The 16,887-nt window shown below is 41.1% G+C and overlaps 1 protein-coding gene across 1 annotated transcript in view; it reads left to right on the top strand.

The window, feature by feature from the left end:
* shroom1 (shroom family member 1) overlaps positions 1-16,887 on the top strand; it is a 36,019-nt gene that overhangs the window by 10,068 nt on the left and 9,064 nt on the right. The window contains exon 3 of the mRNA XM_080483805.1: positions 13,913-16,835. Coding sequence (XP_080339931.1) covers positions 14,116-16,835 — 2,720 coding nt within the window. The 5' untranslated portion in view covers positions 13,913-14,115. The remainder of the gene's footprint in view (positions 1-13,912; positions 16,836-16,887) is intronic.

The raw sequence follows: 16,887 nt of genomic DNA, 5'->3' as shown, positions 1-16,887 counted from the left end.
AGTTGATGTAAGTTTAAAACTTATAAAATATATCAATGTTGTGTTTTTTTTTTTTTTTTTAATCATTTGCTAATAAACCATCTTTTTTTTTTTTTTTTTTTAGCTCAGTTTCTCTCAGATCTATGCAATCCCAACTTCCAAGAAGATGATTTTCTCTGTTATTACTTTGATTAAGTGTTTATTTTCAGGGTTCTTTGTAGGCATTAGACAAACTACAGTCTGGTTACACATCAAAACCGTTTTTGTTATTGAGGAAAAATGCCATACTCATATTTTGCTTTTTAAGTTTACGTTCACAAAGTAGGTCAGTTGCAAATATCAGTCCACAGGAAAGTGCTCACATGCTGCTAATATCCCTGTATTGTGTATGAATTGAAAGACACAATATTTTCAGTATTTTTCGTTTGCGAGGAAAGCTTTTGTGCATATTATGCTATGTGTAATCGAAGTTTAAGTAATACCAAACGACTTTTCCCTGGTCGCTCAGTCACCTGTATAAATAATCGCATTAGACTTTGACCTCTAAGGGAACTGAAGCCAGACGCACATTGTTCTGAAACAGGAAACTCACACTCTAAATTGTTCGTCGGAGTGTCTATAAAATCCAATTGGGGAGGAGAACAAATATTTATTCAGTAGAATTCTCCTGTGGCTTCATAGTAACCCATTAAGTCCCATATTTATGCACATCTTCATTTGAACCTGAATAGTTGTGTTGCAGTTTCTTGCAGGTTGTGAAATTGACACATTTGGCTTTAAATAGCTTTATACACATTACATAAACTTCCTGTGCTTTGATCGGGAATTGATGGTCTTCCTGACCCACTTGAAAACCTTTTTACCCATGAAGTCACAAATAAGTGAGTGAAAAAACCTGTATTACTAGTTCAGGCTCCAGTTGTGATACCATAATACCATAATATATGTATATGAATTTACTGCCAGCTTCTGGAATGCGCAGTTTCCTTCAAAACTAAAGTCTCTGTAGAGCTTGTATTACTCTCTGTGCACTACAACTGTCCATTCATTGGCTGTAATTGCTTCATATTAGATCCAGGAGAGCAATATAGCAGCTGAGGAATGCTGTTGTCTTGGAGCGCCACACATCATTTGGTACTGTAACTTCACTTTAGCCATCCCAGGAGGTCGTGTAGTGAGTGGAGGGAAATACCCAGTTGTGATTATCTGGTCTGAGTTTCTCAAAGGGAACAGGATAGTCTGCTGATGTAAAGATTTGAGATCTGTGTGGCTTCAGATGGATAAAATCGGGATTATTACCATGAAAATAATGTGTGTACTGTGTGTAGTGACTGGTTCACTTAAGACTATGAAAGTAGTTCTTCTGTCAGGTCTTGTTAAATGAATAAAGTGGGTATCTCATTAGAACTGATCTTAATTCTTGTTTATATGATTGGCCTATCTGCAAAAACCTTTGCAGATTTTTTTTTATCTGGTACTTTTCCCACCATCCAAGCATAACAGGATTTAAATATATAATGTCATTATGCAATTGAAATGACATCAAAAAATGTATTATGTTCATTTAGCAACAGGTCAGAATGTTTGTTTCTGTTTGCCCATGTCAGTGGAAAACTAAACATCATCCTGCAACACGGGACCAGTATTTTTAAATGAAATGTATGTCTACAGGTTCATTTGCCTAAGATTTCCCTGTATTGTTCCAGGAAGTGTCCTGTAGAGTGTCTTCTTATGAGATAAGCTTACCTGCCATACAACTCAGCAGATTAAAGGGAAAGAGTGACTACTTCAAAGTCACAAGATCAGTCCTTGTGGGAACTAGAGGATTCACACTCAAAACTAACATTTATGGTAACTAAGTACTCTCAGGTGGGCCTGAGGTATTGATATTGTTAATAAACAGGAAGCAAGTGAGCATGTGAAGTTTGAATAAGATTTGAATATTTTGCTTGAAGCCGTCGAACTGAGATCTGTGTACTCATTAAACAGGCTGTTTCCCTTATCTGCTGTACCTACCCACGATGCTTATCGAGCACATTCCCGTCCATGTGGCTCTGCCAAGCACTCAAACCAGCCAAGCCATCAGTAATAAAAGTCTCCCTGTGTTAGTTCTACTTATAAAGATCATCTCTATGACCACCAAGGATGGATAGCTGTTGTGGTTTTTGTTTAGTTTTTGCTGTGAGTGGTCTAAATAAATTCAATGTTTACCGTTTGTCACAGTTTCCGGACTTTCCGAACACAAAAGTGAAGTTTCATAGATAATTCTCCAACCAGTCTCTATACAGGTGTTTGGAACAATTATCGTTAACCTCAAGAGTGTTGTGTTTTTAGTTGGTCTTATTTCACTTAAGTTGTTACATAACATTGCACATGTAGCAAGAAAAACACACACACATGAGAATCCACAATGAGCTGGAGTTTACACATTATACTCCAGTCTGTTTAGGAGGGACACACAATAATGAATGAAAAACGTTTGCTTTCCAGCTTCTGTAGGTTGTCCCATCTTGACTGCGTCACAATTTGCTCTGAAACTATATGAAAGACAGCCGGTTGTATAACCGACGCCACCAAAGAAAATTCTCTTTCGATATCCACCGAAAGACGACTTATATACTGTGTGATTTTGAAAAGTCAATGAGTGGTGTTGATCTCTTTTGTCATGGTTTAAAGTCTGTGGTCTTATGTTGTACAGTGAGCGGGGTTCTCAGTCTGCTGATTGTGAGGGTCGAACGACCTCAGACAGTCTTGGATAAACTTCTGACAGTGTCAGAAATTTCACACCTGTTTTCTCACGACTGGCATGACTGATGCTATGACCTACAGCTGCGAACAAGCAGTAGAAATGGATAAAAATACAATCGAAGTAATATGAACAGTGCACCAAAACAGTAATTTGCAGTTTCCCAAGGAGTCAAAGAGGCTGGCCGACATCCACTTTTTCTATTTATTTACTTTTTTGTCCTGCACATACATACTAGTAGTACAATCCAGGTTGTCTGTTCAGTTGATGCATTTCCTAAAGTTACAGGTCAGCCAAATGAATATCATGCAGGATAAAATCAATGCTTTTGTGCATTACAGTACAATGTGACGGTTGTCACCTCCAATTCAGCCAAGTTCAACATCACACATACTGTTTATGAATGTTTATAAAACCCATGCTGTGGAATGTAGCAGGTAATAAAACAAATAAGACTGTTAAAACACACACTTTAAGATTATTATTTTTTGTCTTCATCAAGTGCAGAACTGTGGATGTTTATACAATACGTTGATCCAGTAGATCAGGGGTGTCAAATAAAAGGCCCATGGGCCAAAACCGGCCTGCAAGAGGCTCCAATCCAAAGTAGTGGACCCAACACAACATCACATTGAGGCCCGAGCTGAGATATATGTAACGCTGCCGTAAAAGCTATCGACCTCGATACTCAAAGTTATGTTCTCAGAGTAAATTTGTTTAAACATGTATAATGCAGCAGCTTTTCAATATTTCTTTTTAACTTAACATGTTTTGAACTTGTAATTGGAAGTTTATCTTAGGAGTCTAAATGTCGTCTGTTGATAAAGCTAATCAATCAATGTCTTCAGCTCTATGAAAGAATACTTTTGAATTATACTTTCACTGTGTCCTGTTGTTACATGGCCTCGGTGTTGTCTTCCACAAAGAACAAAATTGATCGTAAAATACTTCCAGGTTATCTTGTTTTATTTTACATAATGGGAAAATGGAAATTGAAATCTCTCTTGGAAGTAGTTGCAACCCTCAGAACAGAACTGCAATGGCTTTATGCAAATGAAAGAAAAAGAAAAAACAGGTCATATTCTATAGCCTTGATGCTACAACACTCTGTATAATGTGTGATAAGTCCATTAACAGCTTTCGCCAGAGTATTTATCAGCATTAACACATTCTTGGAGCAGTGAATCGCCAGCTTTGAAGGTGCATATATTGCAGTTAGCACAAGGATTTCATTGTTCGCTCACTCGGTTTTATTTTTTTAGCGTTAATTATGTTGACCTGGCATTTCTTTAAATAAAATTGTATCCAGACTTTGTGTAATGAATAATTAACATATTGTTATGAATGATATCTTAATTGTTTTGCTTTGTTTTTGTTTGCGCTTTTAAGAAAAAAACTGACCAAAATCACATTTCATCATTTAAAGCATAATACTCCTAAATAAGAAAGACTTCTCAGTGGATGTCTATGAAAGGTTGTTGTCACTCCATTTACATGACTGAGTCCTTCAATTATGTGGATCACAAATATGAAATGTCTGTGAAGAATTGCCAATAATTCGATGTATTGTGCAATTATTTTACATGTATGAACATGGACTCTGTGATTGTCATTACCAATTTACTGTTGGTTTGGAAGAAATGTGTAAATTAGCTAACTAGGTTACTTGTCTGATCAATAGTCGACCTTTATATCAGTTCCATATATAAAAATATAAAGTAAACATATGCTCTAAAGTCATCCGATCTTTCCCCGTGTTAAACCTCCTGCTGCAGTCATGCAGTGACAATCGTGGCTGTTGGGCGCAGTGCCGGCTGGGGGGCCGCCGCGGGTGAGTTCCTGCATCTGTGCTGTGTCTGTGGTCAGCTGGTGAGACCAACAGCTCATTATGTAAGTGGACAGCCAGAGCTGGTTACTGCAGGATGACATAGCTAACTGGTGGGAACTATCAGCTGATGAAGTGCCGTGCGCCGCTCTGGTACAACGCGGACAGTGGAAGCCTTGAGAATCGTTCTTACTGTTCCTGGCTCATGACATTATATTTTAGAGATTAGATATCCATTGTACAGCTTTTAGAAAACCTTTTTGGACATGCAGAAGTGTTTGTCGATCGACTGTCTTGCATGGCTGAGCATTTTTGTGAGCAAACTCGCTGTCACTTTTCTGGGGTCTCTTGTAGTTTTTTAGCAGCAGACACAGTCTCGCTGTCAGTTTTCTGATTATTCAGATTATTTGTGTCCAGTATTTCTATTTTTCTACAAACAGCAGTTATCACTCATTAACTTTTTGAATCGTCCCACTCTCAATAACTGTCTCCTGAATGCAAGAAATAATTTTGTTCTCTTTAAAATTTGTCTCGAAAGATCCGTTTTACTCAAAATAGACAATGATGATGCCCGAAGTCCTCACAACATCATCTTGGTCACAATGGTTTGAAAAAATCTGAGTCCAGTCCTCAAGTATCACCATAACCTGTCAGGTATATTTAGCTTTTTTTGAACTAGGACAGTTTTGACGGGGTGTTTTATACTGAAGGGGAGCGATACACAGAGATTCTTCTTCAGCCTCGCAGTTTATTGTTCTTTGAGAAGTCAGGATGTTCTGAATAGTTTTCACAAAGAGATGTTACCAAGATAATCCTCTACCCATCCTGTGTGTTAAAACGTCCGGTGGGAGTGTCTCCCAATTATAGAGGTTTTGGTTGCATGTGGCTAATGTGTTACATAATGATATTACAGACATAAGAAGAACAGCAAACAAAACAGAAACATCTTGGGCTTTTACATAACCCTGTGCGGTTATGAGAATTATGTATCGAAGGCGTGAAAAAATGCCTTCCAGCTTTAGTTTTACATTTTGAGTGTAGATAGCTGCTTATATGGAGGCCTTCTTTATTTTCTACACTAGTTGTGACTAATGAGATGTATTAGATAGTCACTGAAAGCTAAAAGATGAGCCTGACCTAATTATACATTCTGCTTCTCACTGAAAACAAGAAAGTCTTTTTGTGTTTGTTGACACACCCTTTTTTTTAAATGGCAAAAATCAGAATTCTGCTTTTTCTTTTTTACCACTGTTGGTCGGTAGCTGAAAGGTGGACTCGTCATGTGTTTGGTTTTGGTTCGTCTAAGTCTCATGGACTTGACATCCTCCAACTTTAGACTAGATCAGATTAGATCATTCTTCATTAGTCCCACTACTGGTAAATTCTGGAACTAGCCAAAATATTCAGTCAAACATGACGAAGTTAAATTTTGATGACTGAAATAAATATTATAAGATGTGTAAAATAAGAGTTTGAGTGCCCGTTTTAAACAGTTAATAGTTCAAATTTTTCAAATTGGATTTCTGCCATGGTTGGTGTGTTGTGATCTATAAGCAATGGAATGTGTATAATTTCAGCATTTTGAACAGACGTAACGGGAACACAGAACCAATGGTATTTCTCAAGCTAAACTAAATCACTGACTAAAGTCATAACAATTAGGGTAAATAACCATGAATGCAAAGTTAAAATAAAAGTTATATTACCAATTCGTTCATGGTCCTTTGCGCTACCTTCACTTCCTTCAGAGGAACTCTTGCGACACCAGTTCAACTTTTTGAACTGATGTTGAGGTTGCTGAGAAACAGACAAACCTGGTCCAAAGAGAAAAACACGGCTGAATTTGGCTGAGGACCAGTCTGAGTGTTTTATTTGTCCTGTTCAAGCTGCCGACAGAGTGTCCTCGGAGACAGTTGAAAGATGAGGGCGAAGGTATAGAAGCCACCTGGGACTCGAGAACAAAAGCTTATTATTTTCTATAAGGACACTATTTTTCCGCAATGATGGAGTCATTGAGACTTTTCCCATCTTTGAACAGGAAGTGGGTCATTTGTTATTGTGTTTGTTCTCTGCTTCCTGCGGGGCCGACCCAGGTCTTTCTCACTCACTTTCTGTGTGCTTGTGCTTTTTTTTTTTTTTTTTTTGTCTCCTCTCACACATTCCTCGCCCCAGTCCTCTTTTGTCATCATGTTTCCCTTTTTGTTACAGGCATTATCACATATGTGCTCTGAATATGTTAATCTCTGGCTTTGTGCAGTTGTTTGAGGTGGAAGATGGCGTCACTGCTTTGACCCTGCAGCCCTGGGGTCAAGTGTGCCGTAGACTTTGCTCATGTCTACAATGGCGACACCGCAAGCCACCTCACGTCCAGACATGTTTATGGATCCCCTCACAAAATGAGTGGTGTTTCGGTTTTTATGACACACGGTGTGTTGCACAACTTTACAGGCTTGCAATACTCCTTTTGTGACCATTATGACCCATGTACACAGCGTCTGATAATGCATGTGGCCGACTGAGAACGGCGTGATGCAGAAAGCTGAATTTGCACGAACCATTTTTAGACAGCACACACACACACACAAAAAGCCCCGCAGCTTTGTTCTATTCTCGAGTATAAGAATTCCTACAGTATCCAGTTAAACTCACCATGACTAGATCATATTGCAGACCCACAGGGGGTCCTTAATACAGAAGTAATTGTCTTCTTCAGAAGCCAGTGGAAAGTAAGTTTATCACTGGCTGCAGCCAGCACTCATATGTGATGCCAACAAATTCACTTCCTGGTTAATGGTTTACTGAGAAAGATTCAAAGTCACTATTTTTATAGCAGATGGCATTTTCAGGACGTTCATTTAGCTGTTCCACATGATACTTGCATGGCCAAAAGAAAAAGCTGTTTTAGTTTCACACACAACATTAATTTGTATCTGGTTTGTACAACTCTTAGTCAAGCATGAACATTAAATCAAGCAAGCTGTTGATATAGTCAACTAAGTATTTAGGCCACATTGAGGCAGGAATGCAGAGCTTATTAGAGTGTGACAGCTTGTCTTGGTCAGCTAGAGATTTTAGACACTGATGTGAGCACTGCCCAGCAACACTCAGCCACAGTTTCTGTCCTTCCTGCACACACAGACTTGGGTAGATGTGTTTGTTTTTTTCCCTCTGAGACACGCACACACACACACACACACACACACACACACACACACACACACACACACACACACACACACACACTCACGCGGGAGGAATTAAACTGCAGGTGCCGCTGATATCTCTGCATGGCAACGTGGCTTTCCCTTTCCCGCTACTGGACATTAGGCTGTTGTCAGCGCTCGACACCCGACCATTTCCACCTTTTCAAAAGCAGCTTCCTCTCTGTTTCTGTGTGGCTGAGGACAATAGGAGTGATGTCTTTTAAAGTCCTGTGGGAGACTTCATTGCTGAAGTGAGGTCTTGTGTAATTATGTTGCATCTCCATGTTTGTGTTTCTAGCGAAATGGTGGCTCTTTTAACCTTTTATTTAGCTGCAAGACGTCCTGCTGACATTAGTGGAAGATGACAAAGGTCAAAGCACTGTGTGTACCGTACATGGAGCTCAGTGTGAGCAAGGCTTCCATTGGATGATAAGTCAGAGGAAGAGTTGCTATCACAGAAAAAGCTTAATCTTAATCTTAAATCAGTTATATTGTGAGAAAGAATGTTGCCATCAAATTTTGTTTTTTCTGTGCCACATTGTGTCAAAGGTCTTCTGTTTATGTCTGAGCCTTTTCCTCTTGGTATTTATTATTCATCACAGGTGTTTGCCATGATTAAACATTACTTGTACAAAGCGCATGTCAAGTCCTGTAGTTATATATTTCCTTATGACGTTTTACCAATGTGCAATGAGTCCCTGCAGTTACAACCTCACGTATGGATTCAAACTTTATTCTCTCTTGCAGTGCTCTTATTTTGATATTGTCTAATTAGTGTATATTTTTGTCAAAAGTGGTCAAAATCTTACATTTTCTTAAGTTTATACATTTCTCTAAAACAAGTAACGTTAAATTATTCTTTGTCTTAACGAATATTTTCATGCATGGCAAAAAAAATAAAAGTAGACATTTCTGATTTGTCTTGAAGTAAATTGCATTAGTGTGTTTGCTTCAAAGCATGGACAATACCTGGTTCTGGGCTCATTTTGTTGACGTTAAATTTAATTAATAAATGGCACATCAATTTGTAATGCTGACCAATGCTATCCATTTTATGCAATTTGGGGTTCTTGTTGAGTTATGTCCCTTTTTTATACTTGAAAAACAAACAAACTAGAAAACAACCTTTATACACATTGTAGCATGAAATCCAATTTAAAGTTTTGTTTCTGCTCTGATTGAGGACACAGCCAACCTCTTTATCTCTTTAATCAGAGGTCTGGAGGTCTGTCAAGCCATCATCATCATCTTTATCAGAGGACTTAGCCAGGGCCAGCACGGCCAGCTAACAAGCTTAATGGGTTTGGCTTGGCTACTCAGTTTGGCCTGCTACCACGCCATCAGTCACTGTAACGCCCTAAATGCGCCACTTCCTCTCTTTCCCTTGTTTTTCTCTTGCCTCTATCTTCTCTTTTAATAAAATTACCAGCATCTTTTCATCGTCTTGTCCTCCCAGCCTCAATCTGTCTGCTCTTGAAGGCTTGGTGGTTCAGTCCCGTGGCTGCACTGTGAAGGTCATGCCGGACCGCATAATCTCCAATGTAAGACAAAAAGAAAAATTTGAAAGAATTTAACACCCCCACCCTTCCATGTTCAAATCCTCCCTCTCGAGATCAGCCTCCCCTCGGGTCTAGTTTAGTCAGTTTTATGATCCCAAACTCAAGGAAATATGTCCTGTCCTGACACTTTCCCCAACCCACATTAAATTAGGTTGTTGTTTTTTTTTTTAAACACATGGTCTTTAAATTCTTGCCACTCTTAAGGCTTACTCTCCTCCTCCATCCACCATGATATAGTACTTAGCTCAGTCGCTGGGCAGAAAGTGATCACAAGCTTATCCTTGTTTACACATCACCTCAACATTTAAGTCTGACCCCTGTCAAGGGAGTTTTCTGGTTATCACATCCTAAGATTGCTTTCACCTAAAATTTGCTTGACCGCTCAGCCAATCTTGGGTCAGCCATCAGCTTTCAAAATAAGAGAGACCTTTTATACACCATGTTTATTATCGTATTCCTCCAAAAATATTGCTATGAATGAACAATCAATATGCATTCAGTTAATTTTCAACACTGAATAAATGAAAGAAAACCAAAACATTGAACTTTTTCAATGCCGCAGATACAATCAACATACATTGAGGATTTGTCCAATGACGCTACACTAACTGTAAGGAAAAACTCTGCTTGTCACTAGTGCTGCCAGTCTCAATAGAAAACAATAGTGCACACAATGAGGGTCAGTGTCTGACAGGGCAGTCCTGAACGTTGTTGTTGTCATTGAGTCTGTGTTTGTAACTAATGGAAGAGCCCTTTGTGTATGTGTACTGTTGTCTCAGGCATTTCTAAATCTTAACAATGTCTTTTGTGTGTAGCACTAGTTATTTGCCTTGTGTGTTTCCATATTTGTTGCTGTAGTTTTTAATTTTGAACACAATAAATTTACCTATGCAAGGGCTACTTAGCGAACCACAAGCTTTTTAAAAATATATGTACAACAATCATGACTTTTGTTGTCGGGAGTACTTTGGGATTTTAATGTTTGGTGGTCCAGTAATAAACATGGAGCTTTCAACCTAAAAGATAAGCAGTTAAATGAAGTTGATGGTGGGAGATAACTCGTCTTTGTGACAGTTTTTTCTTTCCTTTCTTGGGGGTTGTGGCGTGGACGGGGTTGAGGGTGGGAGGTCACCCATACACCCGCCCACCCCACCACTTGCACCCCCCCCTCCCTCCTTCTTCCTTGGCTAGTCTCCATGTGCCGGGCTCAGGGCCTCGGGAATGAATGGCGCCCGGGCTCTACTCCGTCTTTGAAGCTAGCCAGGAATGCGAGGCCTCTTTTTTTTTCTCCTCTCTCTCTGTTGTTCAGGCAGCCGGCAGCGCTAGCAGCTATCTGCAGCAGTGAAATATTCCCTCCGCTGCGCTCATTGTGCACCGGAGAGCCGGACGTCATCGGCTGACCAATCAGTGGCTCCCGCGAGGCAGCCTCGGGTCTCAGTGGGGGGAGAGGGGACCCACTAGAAGTCTTCCCTCTAATATCTGGCTCTCCTGGTTACTTGGTCTGATCCCTCTTTAGGAGAACGATGTTCTGAATGAGAAAAAAGAAGGAAATCATTCATCTAATCCTCTTCTTTTCTTTTTTTTTTATGTTTTTTATGACAAAACCCCCCAAAAACCTTTTCAGATGGAAATCAGGAAAGTCATTGACTTAGATTCAAAGTTGGGGTGAGTGTTTCCTGTTCTCTTTCTTTCTGATAATGCTATGATAAGTCTGAAAGTTTTCAAACCGGTGTGCAAGTAGCTGATCTCAGTTTGCCTAGAGACTGTTGATCCACCGCTCCAACTTGTGCTCAGCTTTTCCTGCTGTCATTGTTCGGCTCTCTCGTCTCTTGTTGTTGTTGTTTGCGTGTGAGAGTATTTGTCTGGGCCGGTCACCCTCTGCCTCACCCCCCACCCCCTACCCTCACCCCCTTTCCCCCCCTTCTCTCCTCTCTGTACATTTTGTCACTGCCTGTCCCCTCCATCACTTCCACTTGAGCGCTCCCCTGTTTGGGAGCCTCTCTCTGTTTCGCAGAGGGAAGAGGAGGGCTGGAAAACACACACACACACACACACACACACACACACACACACACACACACACACACACACACACACACACACACACACACACACACACACACACACACACACACACACACACACACACGCCGCAGATCAGAAGGCCCTTCATAAACACATGGAAACCCCCTTAAAACTGTAGTTTGGAAGGCTCCTGGGAGGCGGGTTTTGTGTATATGCTAAACGACCACCTAGGATCATCTTTGATGCAAGTTTATTAGGCTCAGCTGAACAAAGTTTGTAGCACTGGGGCAATTATTGCACATCATTACTGATTGTAAAAGAGTTTTTAGTGTTCCAGTCCAAGTGGATCTATAGTATTTTTGTAGGCTGAATATTTCAAACACAAAAAGCAAAACAAAATGACGTGATTAAGTGAATAAAAAATAGGTTCCTTCAGTTTCCATCAGTAGAGAAGGGCATCTGTAATACTGCTATGTCATTGTTGATTTACTGGTTGACTTGTCTTTGTTTTATTGGCAACATTTGCCTTTGTGTGTTGCATGACAGGTATGCAGCTTCAAACTTGATGACCAAGTCAAAGGAAGGCATGCAGGTTATGGGAGAGTCCGCTCATTAGAATCTACTGGAAACCTGTTATTAACTTAAACACAGCTTGGATGACGACAGATTACTCCACTCATGCAAGTTAAACGTTTTCTGACCATTCTTTTACAGTTAAAGATGAAACCTTTCAGGAAGACGAATTTAGTTTTCAGATATTTAATGGTACAAGCTGATAATAGGACTGTGGTTAAATGACTTCTCATCATCAGAAGATGGGAATCCAAGTAAATACATGAGTTGAGCAGCACATCCAGGTTATTTATTCAGTTGAAATCATATGATCGGCTAGCTGTTGGACTTTGATACCTGTAGTTTGTTGCGGCACAGTTTTCTCACTGACAGAACCTCATAAATGAAAGGTTGCATAAATGAAACACTGCACAGTGCACATATATCACAGCATTCACTCATGAATGTACAGTTGAGTGAATATTTGGCAAATTATTCTCATACTTTTATGTTCTTTAATGGAAACAGCAGCTTTTGAAATGCTTTATTTCAGACTATAATGATGCATAACATCTTTCATTGTGTCACTTCTCAGACTGGTGGTGAGCTAGATTGTGATATTCCTGTGTCGTATTTACAGGAATGTCACACTGATTTTGATTGAATATTTTTACATAAACTAATCACGTCAAGGGATAGCACATTGGCTCTTATAATGAAGTCAATGCTAACACATTTAAACATCTCACAAAAAAAAGCACACAAATATGTGGGTTCACTGCTTTACAGGCTACATTGCTGCTGAATACATCCGTCACATGACTAATCCTCTGATATTTCTCTCCTTCCATATGGAATTCCTGACATTTTTTCATGTGGGTGCTGCAACGTGCACCGCCAACCCCAAAGCCCCTAATTAGAGGCTTTATTGATGCAAAGCAGCAGGCAGACTCCTTCAGCAGGTGGTTAACTGTACTGACCCAAAAAACCAAGCTGCCGTAAACTGTGATGTGAGCAATGAAACAAAAAAAAACAAAAAACCACAAAGGATATAAAACCTAATATCAAGCTTTCATAATGTTGCCAGATTTTCACTTTCAAGAATAGGGGGTGATGACATTTTGACGAGACACAAGTAGTCATTATGTATACTTTAAATTCCTTTCCATCGGATGGCATTTTTTAACCATCATATTTTGCAAAAGCCTTAAACAGTTATTGTGTCTTTGATATGAAATTTGATCAGGTTTAATGAAAGCGACAATGACATATCTCGTTGGTTAGACTAATGTTATGGCACTATACCAGTCCACTTTATGAAATCAGATAGGAAAAGAAAAAAAACATTCTCTGAAATGAGGGTATGATTTGTCTGTAGAAACGGGCGCCTTTGCTTCCGTTGGTATAATTGTTGTCTCTCAATTGGAGAGTCGCAGTTTCGATTCCCCATCTCCCCCTGTCATATGGCTGAAGTGTCCTTGAGCAAGACACTGAAACATCAACTTGCTCCTAATGGATGGATTGAGCTGCCTCCATTGGTGTGTCTATGTGTGAATGTGATTAATAGTATAAACTGCTCAAGCTGTGGAACAACACAATGTGAACTCTATTTACCAATTACAACATTTCAAATAGAACAAACTTTGTCACTTGAGAAATTTGACCCAGACATGCTTAAGCTCATGTTTTTTTTCTCCTGGTGACTTGATGTTTTCAGGCACTTTTAAAGTAGACAGACATCCACACAGTAGAGATGAAGTGTAATGATGTTTTACATTGAAGTGGCACTATAGCAGTTTGTGCATCATCAAATTTGAAAATGTTTCAAGTTGGTAGTCTAGCACAAACATGGTTTGTCAAAATATAATGCAGTGTGTGATGTTTATAGAAGCTACGCTGTGATAACTGATAGTGACCCATTTTAAAATTTTGAATACTTGCTGTGCCTCGATTTCTTTCGTAAACCGCCCTGAGTTAAGATGTCAGTTTGTTAACCACCCTGCTTTTGTGTTTTCTTCTCCAGGATCAGACCATTTCAAGAGGAAGTGAATAAACAAAAACAAGTCAAGGAAATGACCTAATTACCATCAAGCAGGACAGTCAACCTAGTGCGAATGTATTGGTGGTAAATCCCCGTTTTCATTCGCAAGCAAGACACATGCATCAGCGCACCCTTAGGCACAACACATTTACAAACCCTGCCCTTCCCTTCCTGCCATTCGCCCCATGGATTCCTACAGCTTCCACTTTGAGAGAATGAGCAACGTGGACCTGCATCCTCTGAGTCTGCCTGTCAGCCGGCTTTCCCCAGCCAAGTCCAACAGCAGCATCGTCGACCAGTTTGCCCACCACCAGCACGGCAAAGGCGACTCTGCCTACAGCTCCTTTTCTGGTGGATCCACTGCCCCAGATTACCCATCACCCTTTCTTCCAGACGACCTACAATCCAACTCCTTCAACCACTATGCTGATCTTAAGTATGTAAAGTCTTTTTACCAGCCGACTCAAGTTCTGCAGTCAGACTATAAGGCCATGGACCAGCTCTATCGCTCTGTTGAAGCTATTTCACAGGAATGTCGAAACAGCACCAACACTAATGTAAGCCATCATAACCTAAATGGCAATGACAGTTTCCATTGTGATATTAAATCACAGTTGAAACCAGAGGTGTATTTGGGGGGTTCTTCCCAGAGTGCTTACCCTCCCCTCCGTCCTCCCCCTGTTCCTACACGATTGGATAGTTACATCGCCACTAAAAACTTGGAGAACAGCAGAGTCCAACACCATGGCAATGACTATCAGTCCCAGAAGCCACAGCCTCAACAACAACAACCCAGAAATCACAACAGAATCCCTCCACAAGCCCATGGTGTAAATACCCCAAGACTAGAGAAAATTAATCCAGATACATTCAGGTCTTTAAGTTCGAACCCAGTCTACTCAGTTTGGAAAGGCTCTCAACAGCAGCAGCCACCGGCCCAGCAGCCACCAAGCTACCGACCCCAATCCCATCCCCCCGATCAGACCAGGGTGCCATTGAACCCGGAATACCTTTCTATCTCAGAAAAAAATGCAGCCACTGAACAGCAGAAGTCAACAAACATCCTAAGCCGATCACCTCCTCGAGGCACAAGCCAGACTGAGCACCTGACACAGAAACAGAACTCGAGCAGCGGCGGATGCAATGGAGACCATCATAACAAATCTAATGGCAGCAATCAAAATTTTGAAAGTCAGCGCAAAAGGGCACACTCGGCTCATGATTGGCTTGGTTCAGAGCCAGTTCGAGCTTCCAGCCCTTTGAATGCTGGACAGAGTTTTATCAGCAGTAGCATCCAGCATAAGGGTCAGTTCTACTTTGTCACTGGGGTGTGTAAGCAGTCTGAATCTGGTATGAGAACACAATCTCTGTCTGTGTGTGGGTCTGACTCTGGGAGAGAGATCCCTTCTGCGCTGGAGACACAACAGCCAAGAGAAAAAGAAAGATGCCACAGCACAATGGATAATTTGTTTAGACCTCTCCAAGCAAGTTCTCGCTCTTCCAGTGGCACAATCACACAGGAGAGAGAGACTTTAAATTCTTTGTCTCAGGGTAAAGACATAATCTCCAAATGCCAGGATCAGGAGAACCACAAACCATCTCTCTTCTTGACACAGTCTGCTCCAAGCTTTGACGCTCTCGAAGACCTCGACACCATGCAGAATCGAGAAATTGGACGTCACACGCCCAACAATCCCATATTCTACTGTGGCCCTGACAGGAACTGCCCGCCAACCATGCAAACAAATGATTTAACCTCACTGATGAGTCAGGAACTTCCCAACCACCTGAACAGACAGGAGCAGATGAAAAGAGGGAAGCGGCAGCCCTTGGGGGATGTTGCAAGTGAGAGGATCAATAAAGAGACAACCCCACTCCTTTATCATCTCACTGGGGCCAGCAGGGCAGCATTACAGCCCAAGAAAGATCCTGATTTCACTGTAAAAAGCAAAGATGCAGTCCTGAACAAAACAGGCCAAGGAGATGTGGCAGTAAACAATAATGAGGCACCTCCACCATCTGAGAAAAGCAAGAGCGAAAAAGGCGAAGTGGCATGTAACACTCTAGATGACTCATTCAAAAAGTACTACAAAGAAAAGCTGAAGGATGCCCAGTCAAAGGTCCTAAGGGAGACATCTTTCAAAAGGAGGGACCTGCAGCTGTCATGGCCACACCGTGTCAGGCAAAAGCCAGAGCTGAGACCAACTGCCATTCACTGTTTTTCCTCATCGCAGGACTCTGAGACCTCCACAGACACGCTCACTCCTTCTGTGGCCTCTGAGGAGACAGAGAAAGGCAGTATAAAAGAAGATGTGGAGTATCAGATGGAGATAGACAAAGAGACTGAGATGGAAAATGGGAGGCAAGCAAATGTAGCCCAGCCCCAGGTGGCACGCATTGGAGGCAGGAAGAGACTGACTCAACAGCAGAAGAAGATGTGCTACTCTGAACCAGACAAACTCAATCAGATTGGTGGTGCCTCCAATCATTCGGCATGTCGCTCCTTTGGTAACGAAAGTGAAAACTCGTTTGCAGGCGAGTATGAGGACAATGACCATGTGCAACAGGGAGAACAGGGACTTGTCGCGGCACGAAGGAAGATGTTTGAGACAAGAGGTCGCGCGCTGTCTGCCTCAAGTGCCTCAAAGACAAACCTGAAGCATTTGCAGCACAAGGCCTTGATGGAATACATGGAGCGTAAGACTGGACAAAAGGTAGCAGAACCCCAGCTGCTGATCCCTCAGTTACTGCCTCCACCCAGACAGAGGCACTCTCTTGGGGAGAAACCATTTGACTGGGGCCCGAGGCCCTTATCAGGGAATCAGGACAGCAAAAATACAAAGAAGAAACTGAATAGACCCCACTCTGCAGGCCGCATCCTTGATTCCTCCAACAGCTCTATCAGGTAAAAAAGAAAAGAGAGAAGACTTGTTAGTTCTATATTTGTGTTGTGGATA

This window comes from Lipophrys pholis (assembly GCF_963383615.2).
Source record: "Lipophrys pholis genome assembly, chromosome: 16".
Classification (NCBI taxonomy): Eukaryota; Metazoa; Chordata; class Actinopteri; order Blenniiformes; family Blenniidae; genus Lipophrys; species Lipophrys pholis.
This window is presented reverse-complemented; position numbering and strand designations above follow the sequence as displayed.